General features: G+C 39.1%; 1 protein-coding gene across 2 annotated transcripts in view; it reads left to right on the forward strand.

Moving 5' to 3' along the window:
• The window catches only part of CDK14 (cyclin dependent kinase 14), a gene marked incomplete at both ends in the record, with an annotated part of 270287 nt that overhangs the window by 88259 nt on the left and 165394 nt on the right, over positions 1-16634 (forward strand). For both annotated transcript variants that reach the window (XM_082479618.1, XM_082479619.1), the window contains 2 exons: positions 3134-3379; positions 15886-15980. In XM_082479618.1, coding sequence (XP_082335744.1) covers positions 3134-3379; positions 15886-15980 — 341 coding nt within the window. The remainder of the gene's footprint in view (positions 1-3133; positions 3380-15885; positions 15981-16634) is intronic.

A 16634-nucleotide genomic window follows, 5' to 3' on the forward strand; every position in this document is an offset into this window, starting at 1 on the left:
GTCTGGTCATCCCAGTGATATCTAAGATCATTTGTATGCACAGGAAGATCTGCAACATATGTTAGGCATCAGTCCTGCTCAGTACACTTTTGCTTTTTTGCGTGATAAGTCCTTATAGAATTAGTTCTACCTTTAGCTGGAGCACAGGAGTGGCAGGTCAGTGCACCCGCCGCCCAGGGGCAAAAGCAAGGCTGTTGTGGTAGTTTAGCTCTTGCTGATGGAGGGAAACCTGAAACTACCAAGGAGTTTACTGCAACCTTAAGCTGTGGAATTTTGAAGTTACTGCCAGTGTTCAGTACTGGTGTTTTAGACCCGCTCCTTTCAGATTTAACGGAGCAGTTTCAGCGCGATGGTGGACTTCACCTATCAAAGTCAGAATGTAAAACAGCTGCTTAAATATTGTTTCTCTTCAAAATTTTATAGGCGGGGTAGATGGATTGGAAATGTGTACTCTTCAACAACAGCGTAAGCTCGGTTCCGTTGGCTTCACAGTGCTCTGTGGTCAGCGGTCACTTGGAGAGACAATGTTTTATTTCTGCTAGGGAACTATTGATAGAGGTGAGAGAGGAGTGGTGAATGAAAGCCCTTGCCAGCGCTGGCAGGAGAAGCGCTGCAGTTGCAGAGCAGGCAGACGAGCACGGGGAGCAGCCCCTGCTTTTGCACTTCTCTGTGGCCTTCAGTCTTTTCCACTGGTGATGCTGGTGTTCAGCCTGTGCATCCACGGAGGTGTTTGACTTCTGAGCGGGGGGCTGGTTGGTGTATGTCTTGAGTTTAGTCATTTGCAAGTTAGAAGTTGGCTATTAGAAGATGATTGTGGGGATTTTTATCTGACTCCAGATTCAGTCAAGCGAGCTGGCGGTTAAAGCGTCTCCCTTCAATGTCTAATTCCAAACTATTACTGCTTCCAGTAGAGATGATCAATAGTAACAGATGTCTTGAATGTTTGGTGGGGTTTTTTTGTTGTTTTTTTTTTTTTTTTTTAATGCAACGCTTACTTAGCCCACCTTATAACTAGACGTGGAGATTTTGCAGTGGAAGAAGAACCTAGAAGCAGCACACATGGCATTATTATCTATACTATGTTTATAGCTGTGGATTCCAAACATTTTAACCAGCTACAGGTAGCCTTTGGTAATTTGAAAGGAAGTCAAGTACAGCTTTTGAACCTTTCCTCTCTGTCTCCTGCCCCTGTTTTCTAGATCATAGGATTTCCTAGACTGAGAAATATTACTGATTTATTTGCATCCATGTTGATTAAGCAAAATGGAAGTGCTGCTATTTTAATAGTAATTTCAGTTTACATCATGTTCAAACATCCTCGTTGGTAGCAAGTATTGCAAGAACACGAATCTGGAGAGGATGGTGGGAAGTCTGTGGGTGCATGTCTGTGCATGTAATTTGTTTTAGGGTAAAGAAGCCAATTAATTTTACAGAAAGGCTAATTAAAAATTCTTTGTGCAGCAGCTCTTTATCTTTTCTCTCTGAAATAATATATCTTTTCTCTCTGAAGTAATAGACCAAAATTACATAATTGCCTTAATTTTGGCCTGAGAGGGAATCATCGTTCGGAAGGAAGAAGAGGCTCTTCCTTTTCTCAGTTAAAACTGGTTAAGTTTTAGTCTTGGAGACCACGTTAATGAGAAGAAATGTGAACCCTTGTAAAGCCTGGTTGCAAATCTAGTAATGTCCATCATTAGAGTTGACCCGACGTATGATAGCTTGGCCAGATGGCACTGTGCAGGAAGAGTACTTTGAATTTTTAATGTAGAAAAGAAATCTTTGATCTACAGTTACAGTGGATCATCAAAACCACAAGCCTTCAAAAACACAAGGTATAACCAGCCAGTATTTCTATAAACAATTGAAATAAGTTGGATTTCAAGGCACCAAATTCCTCAGGGAAAAGAAGGCAAAGAATAATTTATTGGAGAAGTTTGTACTGGAGTTACTCTGGGTTATTGGGCAAGAGACCTGATTAAATGGGAATGTTAAATATTTCTTTCTATTTTTTCATGTTTACTTTTTTCTGAAAGCAGGGTTTCAAAAATGCTTAGATTGTAGGTGCTTAAATGGAACATTATGCTTTAATTGTATGTATGTGAGCAGTATGGTTGACAGCAAATTAACACTGTTTATCCTTAAATACTTGCAAGTATCTTGGAAAAAGTACATTGTAGATTCTTTTGATTTGCCTTATGGTTTAGGGAGCCTCTTGGGTCTGCTTGCATCACAGTTCATAGCCTTTCCCTGTAGCCTGAGAGATAAAATTTTTTCTTTTCTTCCCAAGTAAAAGTCGAATCTCTTACAGGTAAAACAGAAGTTGAGGCCTCAAATATAACCCCCACCAACTGTGTGATTTAAAAAAAAAAGTCTTGTACATTGGAATGTATTAAAATTAAAAACATAGATGTATATGACTGGAGTATCTAAACTCGCCGTTCTGCTCATTTAGCTCTTTTGAACTAGCAGTAGTGTATTTTGGTAGCTTAGGCAGCAAGTTGCAGTCTTCGGGGCTTGGCAGAGTCATACTTCACAGTAACAAAGAATTGAACTTCTGTGCTTTAGTGTGCCATTAAGCTGCAGTCTCACGTTTCAGTGCCTGGGAATTGATTTACTGATTTGATTTTCTGAGACATATGGTGATAATAATAATAACACTGTATAAGCATTACTTAAAAATACAATAACATACCATATTGGATCTTTGGCAGGCCAGCACCAAAGTGCACACACAAACTACTGTCATTTATTTAAGTTTAGTCTCATCCAATTTTAAACAAATGGAAGTCAATATCGCTTGCAGATATTGGTGGCTAGATTGGAGAAAGAAGTGAAGTGGCATTTTGCTAAGAACACGTTGTACAAGGAAATAGAAATGTATGAATTTTATGTATGTTTCTCTTTTGTATTCTTTTTAAGTATCTTTTAGTACACTGTACAAAGATGGGTTTTTTATTGTTATGACTGTGGTGTGTGTCCCCTATGTAAAATGCATGTGGTGTTTGCAATTTTAATGTAGAAATAGAAAACGAATGTTTATGAAGTCCAATGCCTTTTTTGATGCTGCCTGATGTATGGATTGACACCGACTTTAAGCCTGTTAGAGTCAACGAATGCTGTTTTTTCCTTTCAGATATGTGTCACAAAGATGTCTACACGGAACTGCCAGGGAATGGATTCAGTGATCAAACCTCTGGATACAATTCCTGAGGATAAAAAAGTCCGGGTTCAGAGGACGCAGAGTAGTTTTGATCCATTTGAGAAACCAACTAATCAAGTGAAGAGGGTTCATTCGGAGAACAACGCTTGCATTAACTTCAAAACTTCATCTGCAGGGAAGGAATCGCCTAAAGTCAGGCGGCACTCCAGCCCCAGCTCTGTAAGTGCACAGTCCTGACACCTGTGTGTGAACAAAATACTGGCATTAATAATGCCAGATAAATGTTTTCTTGCTTAAGAAGGAATTGATTACTTGGAAACAAAACAAAAAGCTCATGCCGCCTATGAAAGATGTTTCCCATACATATTTGTAGTGTTATGTACAAAATAGAATAAGCAAATACAACTTGAAAAAGAATATATTTTGAAATTCCTCTGAGGTCATAGCCAGGGTGTCTTACGGGGTTTGTAAGCATTTTCCTCTCCTGATCCTGGTATGGCATTACAGCTGCTATAATGCTTGTGTTGCAGATTTTGCAGAGGGTTGCTTATTTGTGAAGAAGAATTCTTTCCCATGAAGTTTAGGAAACCACATGAATTGCCTTTTTGATTTTTAGATTTGGGTTTTAGAGAAACAGATCAGATTTGACAGATTTTGTTTACATTTTAAAAATCTCTTTTTAAAATCAAGTAGTAAAAATACCATTTCTCTCTACGTCAGAAACTGTGTGTGTGAGATACAGAGAGAAGAGACAGAAACAACTGAGAAGGGTTTGGCAACACATCATCATTGTTGTTTTATTCTCAAGTATTTTGAAAGAAACTAGATAAATAAAATGTCATATCTTTCATGCATAATGCCCAGAACAGATTTTCCCCCAAAGACCTTCAAAATTATTGAAAAACTATTTCTGTTATGCTTTGGCAAGAGAAATCCATAATAATGTGACCTTTGAGTTGAAGACTACAGATCTTAGCAGAATGGATGTAACACTTCAAATATTAGTTGGCGTGAAATAATTTAAAAGGTTGATTGCTGCCTTTTTTCTTTTTCTTTCTTTCTTTTTGTTTTGCTCTGTCTTCTGGACATCTTCTGTCCTCCATACAGAAGTTGGACTGAATCCTGTCAGACTTCTAAGAAGAAATGACAGAGATTCATTTTCTGTAGATGAGCTTTGCTTGACCCATGTGAATTTAACGGATAAGATGTCATGCCTCTAGGGTTCTGTCTTTTTTAGAAAAGGTTACATTTTAAAGTGTAACCATCTGTAGCAAAACCAAATTTGCTTTTTCATCATTGCCTGGCATTATATAGCTGCTGCTAAAGATGTCTCCAGCGTGTTCCAGATGAGCCCATAACAAGAAGTTCTTACCATAAAACTTTTACAATCATTAAGGATGGATGGAGCGGTTTGCACCATGTTTACTTGTGCGTGATGCCTGATGATTGTTTGGCACCACAACTGTCAATTTAAATAACTTTTTTTGAAAGTCTTTCCTTAAGTTTTTTTTTTTTTTTTTTTGTGGTATTAAGTCACTCCCCATCTCTACTGTTCTTATCTTCTGTTCCCTACTGTTCCTTTACTGTTCCTCTTAAACGATTACTAATTTCTGTTAATGCTTTATGTACTTCTGTTCTATTAAAATTGACAGTTTTTATTTGCTTTGCTTCCAGAATTTTGAAGCAGACTTTTTTGAAACTGTGTTACTGGCATCTTGTTGTTTTCCAGAGAGCTGGTACTCTACTGCATCTATGCAATCTCTTGTGACCCCAGTATTTTCTTATGTAAATGATTTTAATGCTTCCTCTATTACTATGCTGCTGGTTAGAGCTCTAGCTCAACATACGCTTTTGGTAATCTTCATAGAATCATAGAATAGTTTGGGTTGAAAGGGACCTTTAAAGGCCATGTAGTCCAACCAACCTGCAGTGAGCAGGGGCATCTTCAACTAGATCAGGCTGGTCAGAGCCCCGTCCGACCTGACCTTGAATGTTTCCAGTGCTCTCTGGGCAACCTGTGCCAGTGTTTCACCACCCGCAGCGTAAAAAAATTCTTCCCTATAGCTAGTCTAGTTATACCCTCTTTTAGTTTAAAATCATTCCCCCTTGTCCTATCACAACAGGCCCTGCTAAAAAATTTGTCCCCATCTTTCTTATAAGCCCCCTTTAAGTACTGAAAGGCGGCAATGATGTCTCCCTGGAGCCTTCTCTTCTCCAGGCTGAACAACCCCAACTCTCTCAGCCTGTCCTCATAGGAGAGGTGTTCCATCCCCCTGATCATTTTTGTCGCCCTCCTCTGGACCTACTCCAACAGGTCCATGTCTTTCCTGTGCTGAGGGCTCCAGAGCTGGACACAGTACTCCAGGTGGGGTCTCATGAGAGCCGAGTAGAGGGGGAGAATCACCTTCCTCGACCTGCTGACCACACTTCTTTTGATGCAGTCCAGGATATGGTTGGTTTTTTGTGCAGCAAGTGTGCATTATTGGCTCGTGTCCAGCTTTTCATGGTCATGCCCCCAAGTCCTTGTCAGCAGGGCTGCTCCCAATCCCTTCATCCCCCAGTCTGTATTGATACCATCAGTTGATATTGATATTCTCTTGTGCTGACTCAGACACTTACTGGGGACATCTCACATGTTAAAGGTAGGTGCATAGGAATTTCCTGAAAACCAATTCTCATTTCTCAACTTCCTGTAAGTCTCCGTGGTTTTTATAGCTTTGTTCTGTGATCTCGGTTCTTCCTTCTGCTTGGAGGCATTGTTAGTCATTTTTGACTCTCCCTCACAAGGAGTGATCCGAAGAGCACCTGGTAAGGAATAACTTGTGGAGTAATGTCAGTGTTCATGTCAATGAACAGGGAAGAGCAGAACTTCACAGCAAAAGGTGGTGTTAGCCCTCTGCTGATCACAGGTCACACCTGGTCCTGCCCTGCAGACCTAAGTTCAAACATCCAAGGCAGAGATATGATCAAGCCGCTCCCCTTCCCCCAGAGCCTGAATATGTTGCCTCAGGCAGGAGATGTTCTGATGCACATTTCATTGAGCATATGTCTGTGTGGTTAGTTGCAGGAATTTGTCATTCTCTGGTTTTGAATTACACATGAATTGACAAAGGGGTTTGGGTTTCATTTTTTTTTTCTAGTCCTGATGTTGTGTAGCAGATGCCCTTGCTGCTTCCTCTTCTGATCATTACTTCTTTTGCTTCCCGTGTCAGAGGACTGCTACATATTCTCTCTTACTGAATTATAACCCGATTCTCTGGAAATTCTGCTGCTGTATAGATTATACCGGTATGAACAGACATTTCAGTTTCTATGGATGTTCCTGTGCATGCTAATGCCCTCTGGGTCATACTGGCTACAGTTGTGTAGTTCTGTTTCAGTTTTGGCTCTGCTTTCTGTAAGCTTTATTTTAAGATACTCTGGTAGAAGTATGCTACCTTCAATTTGCACTTTGTACTTTTGAGCAGTAGAGAAACTGAATTAGAGATAGGCTTCCATTTAGTCTCTTCCCTTTCATTGTTTAAAGTCCTCTGTAGTCATCAGGTTGGGAAATGACGTCTTACAGAAGGTACATGGCTGAGGCTTGCAGTCTGTATCACTGCTTCTGCTCACGTGAAAGTCCTTTATTTGTCTCAGAAATTACATTTTTCAAAATGTGACCTGAAAGACTTTGTTTATAATGCCCTGGGGTATTAGCTTGTGTTTTGATTAGTTTCAGAATCTTTATCAGCTCTCTGGCAGATACCAGCTTCAGTGTTTGGTGAAGATCACCAAATAATACTCCGCAAATGGTATGTTATCCATTTTGTGTTTCCTGTACCTTTGAAATCCTCTGCACCTTGTGATGAGAAAGATGACACACACACAGGTTTGGGAAAGCTGGAACTCCATGTCCCTGCCCACAGATTGTCACTTGGAAAATAAATCATTTGCTCTTGAACATGAAGTAATTTTCTGCAGTTAATGCCATACCTTGTTGCAACCCAGTTGAAATAGTGTGTTGTTAATTAGTGCAGTAGCATACAGACAGAAGTTAGCACATTAGTTTTTTGTTATAGTAAGACAAATGTTATCTTTACACTGAGTCTTTCCACCTGACATTTGCATAGTTATTATGTAAAACAGTCACGTTACATTGCATTTTCTTCCCCCCTTCTTTTAAACATCTGTGTGTGTGATTTCCAAACTGTTTAAGCTTACTGAAATTGGATGTTACTATGGAACGAAATTTTCAGCAGAACAGACTTATTATCACATCAGAATAATGGATAATATTCACCTTGTAGGTAGTGAAGTAGGTGTTCGCCTACTTGTGCATCAACTGTCTGCCACTGTTAGAACAAGGGAATTTGGCTAAACAGACCTTTCCTCTGATCCAGCGCAACACAATATATATTTACATAATGTATGTACACTTGCATAATGCTTATGTATAATGTGTATGTATATAGGTGTGTACGTATCCATCTATCATCTATCTGTCTTTATCTATCTAAAAATCTTTTGCTGAGTCTTTTGCCTACCAAAGGAAGAAAGTTGCTTTTCTTTCTCCCTAACTAGTAGTAAAACTACAAAATGAACTGGACAAAGTAAAAAAAATAAAACCCTAACTCAAAACCAAACACATGCCACTCGTCCCAAAGTGACAGTGACTTTGGAAGATGATTTGACTCTAACTCTCTGAAAGTTGTATTTGAGATCCATGCTCTTTAGGCATATGGCCTTATTTATTTTTCTCCAGTGCAAGGTGGAGTTTTATTGTATTCAGTGTACACATTTTATACACAAAAATAGTACTTCTGCACAGTCTGTAAAGAGAGTATTGCAAGTTTTATAAGCTAGTCATCTGCTCAAGATTTAGTTATGTGATGCTACACATCAGTTTGTTCTCTTTGAATGGCTTAAGATTGATGGCAATTAAGGCAAATGTCGTGCTAAAGGTGTATGTACTACCTTTTGGTTACTTTTAAAAAATTAAATGCAGCAAAACACTAATCTTCTACCAACACACATAAGTGTAAAAAATTCATTCAGATAAAAATAATTGGATAATCAATGCTTTGCTGCATTTGCTCTTTTTGGGAGAGCAGCCTCTCTTCTGTTTCTGTAACTTCTATTAACTTTCAGTCCTATTATATGCAACTTTCCTCCAAAAAAGTATAAGGAGAAAGCATGAACCGATCCTATTAACACGTTGTAAATCATTTGTATAACAAATCTAACTTTAAAGCAGACACTGAAGTCAGAATTTTCTCTAAAACTTCAGCATCCTTTCTGTCTGCCAACATACTTTGTGTGCCGTTCTCGCATGTCTTCCTCTTCAGGTGTATGAAACCTTCTCCAGTTTTAGGAACCTATTAATGACAAGGGTAACTGCATCCTTCCTGGTCGATACTTTTTATCGAGGTAAGATAATTTCAAAGTTCAGTGTAGAGAGCGGATTTTTCTTTTCTGGCAGGAGGGAAGCTTTAAGAATCGTTAACCTGGGGGGTCCTCTTTAGATGATATGGCAGATAAAATGTGGCAATCGGTCCAACTCCTGTGCTTCAGTAGCCTGGAGAACAACAGCTTTAAAAACTGCATCCAGACCTTTCACAGAGAGCTCTATGGTCGCTCCTGCTCAGGTTGCTCTAAATTTATGGCTGCGTGTTAAAGGGTTAGAAAGATGTCAGCAACAGGATGGGATCAGACAGTGGTACAGCTCAGATTAATGCTCGGCTTGGATTCTTTAACAGCTTTGTATCCCTGGAACGTTGCCCCAGAAGACAGTCCAACTTGCAAGGTTTAAAAAAGAAAGGAAAAAGTGTTATCAAATTGACCTGTTATCACACATAGGATAAAACTTTCTTAAAGTGGACTAATTACTGTGAAGCTTGCATATGGTTTTGTAAAAGAAGCTTTACCATTGTGTCAAAGAAGACAAAATATAGATAAGTTAAAAAAAATGTATCTTCAGTTCTTGCGATTTAATCTCACTTAGTCCTCTTGGCCCACCTTTTACTTTCAAGTTTTTCCAGCAATGAATTTATTTCTTTGGAGGCACATAACAAAACAGATCTTTAGATTTGATTTTCAATAATTTTCAGTGGTACTGTGCACATAGTGGTTTTCCCTTGAGGATAGTTTTATATTGAAGTTTAATATCATGCAGTTTTTTTTTTTTAAAAAAAGTCTATTTAAAACTCAGGCTCGGGAGTGTGCTGGTTAAGTGTGACATTCACAAGCTGTTTTGCAGTTATGAAAAATGCATGAGAACATAACCCACACAGCTTCTATAAGAATAGTCAGGTGATTTTCAGTGTACTTTTCCATTAAAGCTTTCTTTACTACATAGATTTTGAAAATTTCTGAGAAAGAGAGGTATTCACATGGCAAGGTAGTGCAAGGACTCATACTGCAAGATCTTGTATTAAACCTGTTATCCCTCCTACAGTCTGTATCAATGAAATGGTGATTTGAAATCACCTGGTCAGAAAAGACAATTTCCTCTCATTTCTTTTTCTCTGTTATTTTTAATCCTCACATGTCATTTTGAAATACTAGGGGCTTCTATTTCTTTATTCATCATTTTGGCGTGCTCTTTCTATCCTTGTTACTATGATCTGTATTTCCTTAACCGGAGGGAAAAAATATTTAATCTTGGTTACTGTAAGTTGTGCTGCTAAAGATGCTCACTTACCGTGCTTTGTGGTGCTCTTAGACTAATCTTGCACTGGGAAAAATGTAGGCTAATAACAATAAAACTGCCTTAATGGAAACTATTTTCAAGGAGGGTGAAGCATAAAGGCAAAGAAGTAAAACTCCCAGTGGGTTTCCTGAAGGGAAAGATGTGCACTGTCCTGTGCTCCAGTTGCCAGTGTCGTCTTGGGGATAACATGATCCACCACAACCTGTGCTGACTTTCATAGCGACTTGGAACTATATTCAGTTCTTCAAAGGCATGAGGACCTTTAATCCCTTCTTTAGTATTAGTAATGAATTTAGTAATTCATCTCTGTTTCCCATTTGAATTCTCTGGAAGATTTCTCCCTAGCATGAAAATTCACTTTTGGTGACTTCCCAGTAGTACCAATTTCTTGCTGACTGGTTGTATACTGCCTATTTAACTTTCTGCCCATTAAATAGTTCAATCTTGGTCACATATGCACCTCAGTTTAATTTTTTTCTTAGCTTTGAAAGTTCTTTTTTGTAGCAAATACAAAGCTCTAACACTGAGCAACACTTTACGCCTCAGTAGTCCCAGTGATGTTCAAGATATAAAAGTCTGTGTGGCCATAGGGAGGAGATTTCCCTTTGGCTTATATCCAAAAAGTCATGATAAAAATTTTCATAGAAAAGATTTGAAGGCTTTAATTAACTAAAAAAAAAATATTACACGTTCAGTAAATAACCAGTTTGCAGACAGTCATATTATGTCATGACATATTTTGGTCGACAGCTGGCTGTATATGAGCCAGCAGTGTGCCCAGGTGGCCAAGAAGGCCAATAGCATCCTGACCTGTATCAGAAATGGTGTGGCCAGTAGGACTACAGAAGTGATTGTCCCCCTGTACTATGCACTGGTGAGACCGCACCTCAATTACTGTGTTCAGTTTTGGGCCCCTCACTACAAGAAAGACATTGAGGTGCTGGAGCGTATCCAGAGAAGGACAACGAAGCTGGTGATGGGTCTGGAGGACAAGTCTTATGAGGAGTGGCTGAGGGAACTGGAGTTGTTTAGCCTAGAGAAAAGGAGGCCGAGGGGAGACTTTATCGCTCTCTACGACTACCTGAAAGGAGGTTGTAGCAGGGTGGGGGTCAATCTCTTCGCCCAAGTAACAAGCAATAGGACAAGAGGAAACAGTGTCAAGTTGCGCCAGGGGAGGTTTAGGTTGGATATTGGAAAATATATTTCTTCACCAAAAGGGTTGTAAAGCATTGGAACAGGCTGCCCAGGGCAGTGGTGGGTTCGCCATCCCTGGAGGTATTGAAAAGACGGGTAGGCGTGGTGCTGAGGGACATGGTTTAGTGGTGTTTTTGGCAGTGTTAGGTTGATGGTTGGACATGATGATTGTAAAGGTCCTTTCCAACTTAAACGATTCTGTGACTCCATGACCAGGCCGCAGAGCCAACAGCCGCTATCCCAAGGAGTAGCTGGTGCGGGCACTGCAAGAGCGAGTGGCACAGCTCTGCTGGGCTCCAGCAGCCAGAGGTAAGAGATTATTTTGTCCTTTAAGGGAAATGCTTGCCGGCTGCCACTGAAGTGAGTGCCTCATGCAGGTTTCGGTACGCTGTCCTGGCCTGACCTGCGTGGTCAGGCAGAATTTGCTGGGGCGAGAGCTTGTGCGAATGCTCGACCTGGGTCAGGTGAGGCTTCGGGCTGAAAAGTTTGGTGACTTCTCTATAAATGTGAGGGGAGATGTGCACCTTAAAGGTCACAGGAGCTGCCAAGCAGATCCAGACAGCTTTGTTGGGGTTATTTCCCTTTGAAGTCCTGGCAAGGCAAAAATATTCAGCTGAATATTCTTCACTGAAAGGGTTGTTAAGCACTGGAACCAGCTGCCCAGGGCAGTGGTTGAGTCACCATCCCTGGAGATATTTAAAAGATGTGTAGATGTGCTGCTGAAGGACATGGTTTAGTGGTGGTTTCGGCAGTGATAGGTTGATGGTTGGACTCAATGATCTTAAAGGTCCCTTCAACCTAAATGATTCTATGAATCTGTGTGGTGTTTTAGGGGGTGAAAAAGCAGTAAGGAGGAGTAAGAAGAAAGGAAAACGAATCATGGTAGAAGTATTGTAATGTTAGATCTTCAAAAAGTAGCTTTGAACAAACATTTATCAAAATTAGCTGAAATTAGGCTAAAATTAGTACTCTCTTCTGTTGAGAAATCTTGTCTGGGTCAAATTGGAGGATTGCACCAGATTTCTGAAATACAGGGGAACTTCTTGCGAGTCTGCTGCTTGTGACGTACGTCAGTGGCTGATGCAAGCACTGTGTATCTGATGTGCTCTGGATATCTCTCACTTGCTATGTGTATTTCAGTCAACCACATCCTATGCAGAATATACGCTTGACTAAACAAACACAAATGTCTGCATATATGTATTCCCATGTATTTTACTGGAAGGAATAAAATAAGTTAAAGGAAGAAATTATACTTAGAAGTGAATTTTCTGTATTTTATTTTAATGTTGGCATTTGTTAAAAAATACTGGTACCATAATCTTGCTGTAACAAGGCATATTTTTTTAACAGAAAAGGCTGAAAAAGATAAACCAATGTGGAGAAATCTGAACAACAAAATTCCTGGCAATGAAGCTGAAAAAATAACTGTATGAATGGGGGGGTACAATAACAAAGTAAAGTAGGCTGAAATGGTTATAATTTTCAGCAGTCACATGGAAATTCAAATTATTTAGATCCCTTCCATAGCCTATGGATCTATTTAGATCCCTTTAAGCTTAAAACCTAATTTTTGGACAGTTTCATATTTTTGCATTATCTCAGTTAATCTTCACCTCCTTTATAATCCAGAAATAAGAGGAAAGGGAAGAAGTATCTGAACTTCTTACCACGACTCTTTGTAAGCAATTTGTAATTGTAAGTTTGAATTAATGTGTGAGACTTCATTTAAAAAAAAAAATTGAGAAAATGGTGGGGAAATAGTGAATTTGTTCCTTTGTTTTCAAAAGTAATTGCATGTGCTGAGTGAGATCTGTCTGGTGTTTCATTAAGAAATGTCATGCAAGTTAGTTTGCAAAGTCTTCTGCTGAAAATTTCTTTCTGCTCAGAATTTATTTAAATTTTTTTTGGTAAAATCCTCTGAAGTCCTTTTCTACACCAGATATAGCTTAAAAAATTGTAAGCCTTTTAAGATTACAAATGCAAGGAAAAGTAATGTCTGTCTTCACAAAGGGAGATCTAATAGTGGGAGAACATGGTCAATCCCATCGAGTGATCCAGTTGGAATAGAGCTGAGCTCCACTGTGAAGGTGCTGTAACCAGGAAAGAGGAGGAGATCAGCCACCTGGTTTTACTGCGTATGGGACAGGCAGTGGCTGACGGCTTGGGTTTCTGGTTGTTTTCTGGTTGTTTCTGGTCTGCTCTCACCTAGCACGAGCAGGCATCGGACAAGTGATTTGGGTGGCTTGGGGAGGGTGGGAGGTCAGCCTTGCTGCTGCAGAGCTGAGCCCTGGGGCACTGCGTGGGCTTGGCCCTGAGGACAAAACAGTTGAAACCAGCACCTCTTTCGTATGATTGGGAGTGAGCTCTCCACTCCGTCCCGCCAAGACGTGCTATTAATGTTTTGCCTGTTCTCTGTGAGGATGCAGCAACTTCCAGCAGGAGAATGAGTCAAAAGGCATGACCTTAAATCCATGCTTCTGGCAGCCAGGGTATGGAGAAATGAGCTTGAGGTTGTCGGAATAATTATTGTTGATCATTTACTGTGTGGTAATGGATTAAAGGCATCCTGTTTCCTATCAAGATCTTAAGGCATTACAAGTTGTTGTGACCTTTATGTTATGGTTTCCAGCGGTATAAAATAAAAGTAAATCTCAGTGTGAAAATAGGAATGAATGTGAAACACGTGTATAAACCCTGTCCTTTTTCTTCCTCACTGTATGAGGAAATCAACAGTGAACTATTCACTGTTAACTGTGGCAGCTTTTCCACTTCAAACAAAGCTACTCACTGTGTGTTCACTGCAGCCTGCAATTTGGGAAATACTTTGCTATCCTTCTTCATTATATGGGAGACACTTAAACATCTAAACACTTTTTTCTATAGTTTTATGATGTTGCATCCGTCCATAATTGGATACTTAAATTAGAAGGCTCCTTGAATAAATATTTTTGTCACCTCTATTAGTGACATCTGTAATAAAACTGTGACTTTTTTTTTTTTTAAATCATTTCTAACCAGGCAGAATGCCTTTTTAGGCACTGATTGGGAGCCGAGAATATTACTGCCTTATCTATAATGAAGTTGTCCAAATAACGTAACAGGAAAAAGATCTGAGAGTTCCCATATGATGTATTTTCCTCAGTTTATTCATATTTAGGAATTGGATAGCAAAATAATAAGTTGTTCTGTGTATTGGATGGAGATTAAAAGGCTCAATTTTGCAAACATGCATGTGTATATCCTGATACCATTCAGTAGAAAGCCGGGTTGTTAGTCTCAAAAAATGGGATATATGCCAAAGTGCCAGAATTATGGCTCAGGACAAATGTAGAATAGTTAAGTAAAGATAGGTTGTTGTTTTTTTTTATTTTCTGGCTAATGGTAAAATGGGTGTAGTGGAGAAGTAACAGGTACCAAGTCACCTTACCTGGGATGCTCTAGTCTGTTTAAATAGAAGTAATTTCTAGGCTCCGTTGAATTAAAACTTTTGACCATGGTTTTAAAGGAATTTACACAAAAATGTGTCCTGTACTGTAGTGTTTGTGTCCTTTCAAAAAACTGAAACTTGAGAACTTTTTGTAAATCAGGCATAAGATCCTAAATGTGAGTGTACACTGTGTGCAGCTGTGCATGGCTTAGAGTCTCCCAGTTCAATTCAACCTTAAACGTGCTGGATTTGCTTGGCTGCTCTTTTTTAGTAGTGCTATAATCAGAGTACTAAAAAATCAGTTCCTGTATGTGGTTTGAACATCAATGCTGACCCTCCAAAGTTTCTGCTCTATACTATTTTGGTGGTTTAGGTACAGGACATCTGAGCGCTGCAGTGTAAAACATATGTAGATAATGCCTACGGCAGCTGCAGTCAGTTTTTTGCAGTGACCTTCTGCTCTTGGGGGAAAAATAAAAAGCCCTTTCCTTCCAGACAACTGGAAGATGGGGAAATTTGGGAAAACAGGATGCGCTTCAAAAAACTCAAACCCAAGAACTTGATCAGAAAGTTTTAATATCAGGTGAATTTCTGTTTTTGCAGTGTTGTGGTGTTCTCTGTTAGGACTGTGTAAAAGTGGGGCCGGTACCAGTCTGTTGCAAAGGCCAGCTGAGCTATCTGGCCCTTTGAGCAAGAATCATTGCTTAGCTTGATTCAGTTTTAGACCCCTCACTTAGGCTGCGGGTATTAAGTCTACAGGACTTTATTTAGCTGTGCTGCACATACATGCCCTTAAATGTATGGTGTGAGTATATCCACAATCTGAGGGCTGTAAACATAATTCAGAATCAAGATACTCTCATTAAAGATGCTTTTCTGTAGTATTTTGACCACTATCTGAAAAATGGTTGATGTACTGGGACATTGACTACTGAGAGCAATGTTTTTGGGTCGGCTTTAGTCTGAAAAAAAAAAAAAAAAATTAAGCAGCTCTTTTAATCTGATTTTGTAGGGCAGATTAAGACTGTTGCTTAGATCTCTTAACAAAGATAAGATGGCTTAGTTGTTAATGATCTTTTTCCCTGTGTGAAGTGATATATGTCAAAAATAAAACAGAAACGTCACTTTGATTAAAAACAAAACCCTTTTGATAGTCGCAGTGATGTAAGTGTATGGTTGAAATCAGCAACCACCATCTGGGGTGTTGAATGATGTTTTATTTGAGTAGCCTATTATATTGTTTCATTAGCTCTGCTATTAATTTTTTGTTTTTATTGTTGGCTGCTGAAAACACGCAGGTCTATGAGTTTTGATAATGACATTTGATCGCTAAAGGCTGAATCAAAGCAGTTAATGTTGTGGGTGCAATACATGCGGAAAGGTCATCTTTTTATTTTGTTTTGTTTTGTTTAGCCTACAAGCCCCAAGTTTGGAAAAGCAGACTCTTATGAAAAACTGGAAAAACTAGGGGAAGGGTCCTATGCTACAGTATACAAAGGGAAAAGCAAGTAAGTGGTTGTATTTTTCATTTATTTGTGTGTGTAAATGAAGATAAGCAGAAAATATTAGCTGATGTTGCTTCACTTATACACAGGTGCCTACAAATGAACGCAAAGTGCTCTGGTGAAAGAGGCTAAGACCATATTGCATAGGTAACATATTACTTTCACATCAGAACAAGATGAGATCCCGTCTTGATGTTCTGAGGGCAACGCTGAACAGATGTTAGTTAGTCTTTTGTTTATCATTATTAAAAACCTTGAATAAAATAACATGAAGGGAATGAATGGAATTTTGGACCACCGTAAGTTTAGTTTGTTTACAAGAGTTTATTTGCAATCATTGCAACTACTCTGCCTCAAAATAATCTATGGTATATATGCCAAATTTTTTTTCAGCCACTTTAATGTTATTCATTGCAACTTTTTTATCCCCAGAGCCCTAAATGCTTCTATATTGTATAAAATAACTCAGTAAACACACTTAAAATATATTTCTTGAGCTAGTGCTTCAGTTGAGAGTTATCTTTTGTCGAGCAGAGTGTCTTGTGCAAGTTCATATATTTAATCAAGTTTTCATAATCAAATTTTCATAATAATAAATTAGTTCTGAGGCAGGGATCAGGTATGTGCAATATCTTTATTTAAAAACTTTGTCTAGTG

Source organism: Vanellus vanellus, assembly GCF_965231255.1.
Source record: "Vanellus vanellus genome assembly, chromosome: 2".
Classification (NCBI taxonomy): Eukaryota; Metazoa; Chordata; class Aves; order Charadriiformes; family Charadriidae; genus Vanellus; species Vanellus vanellus.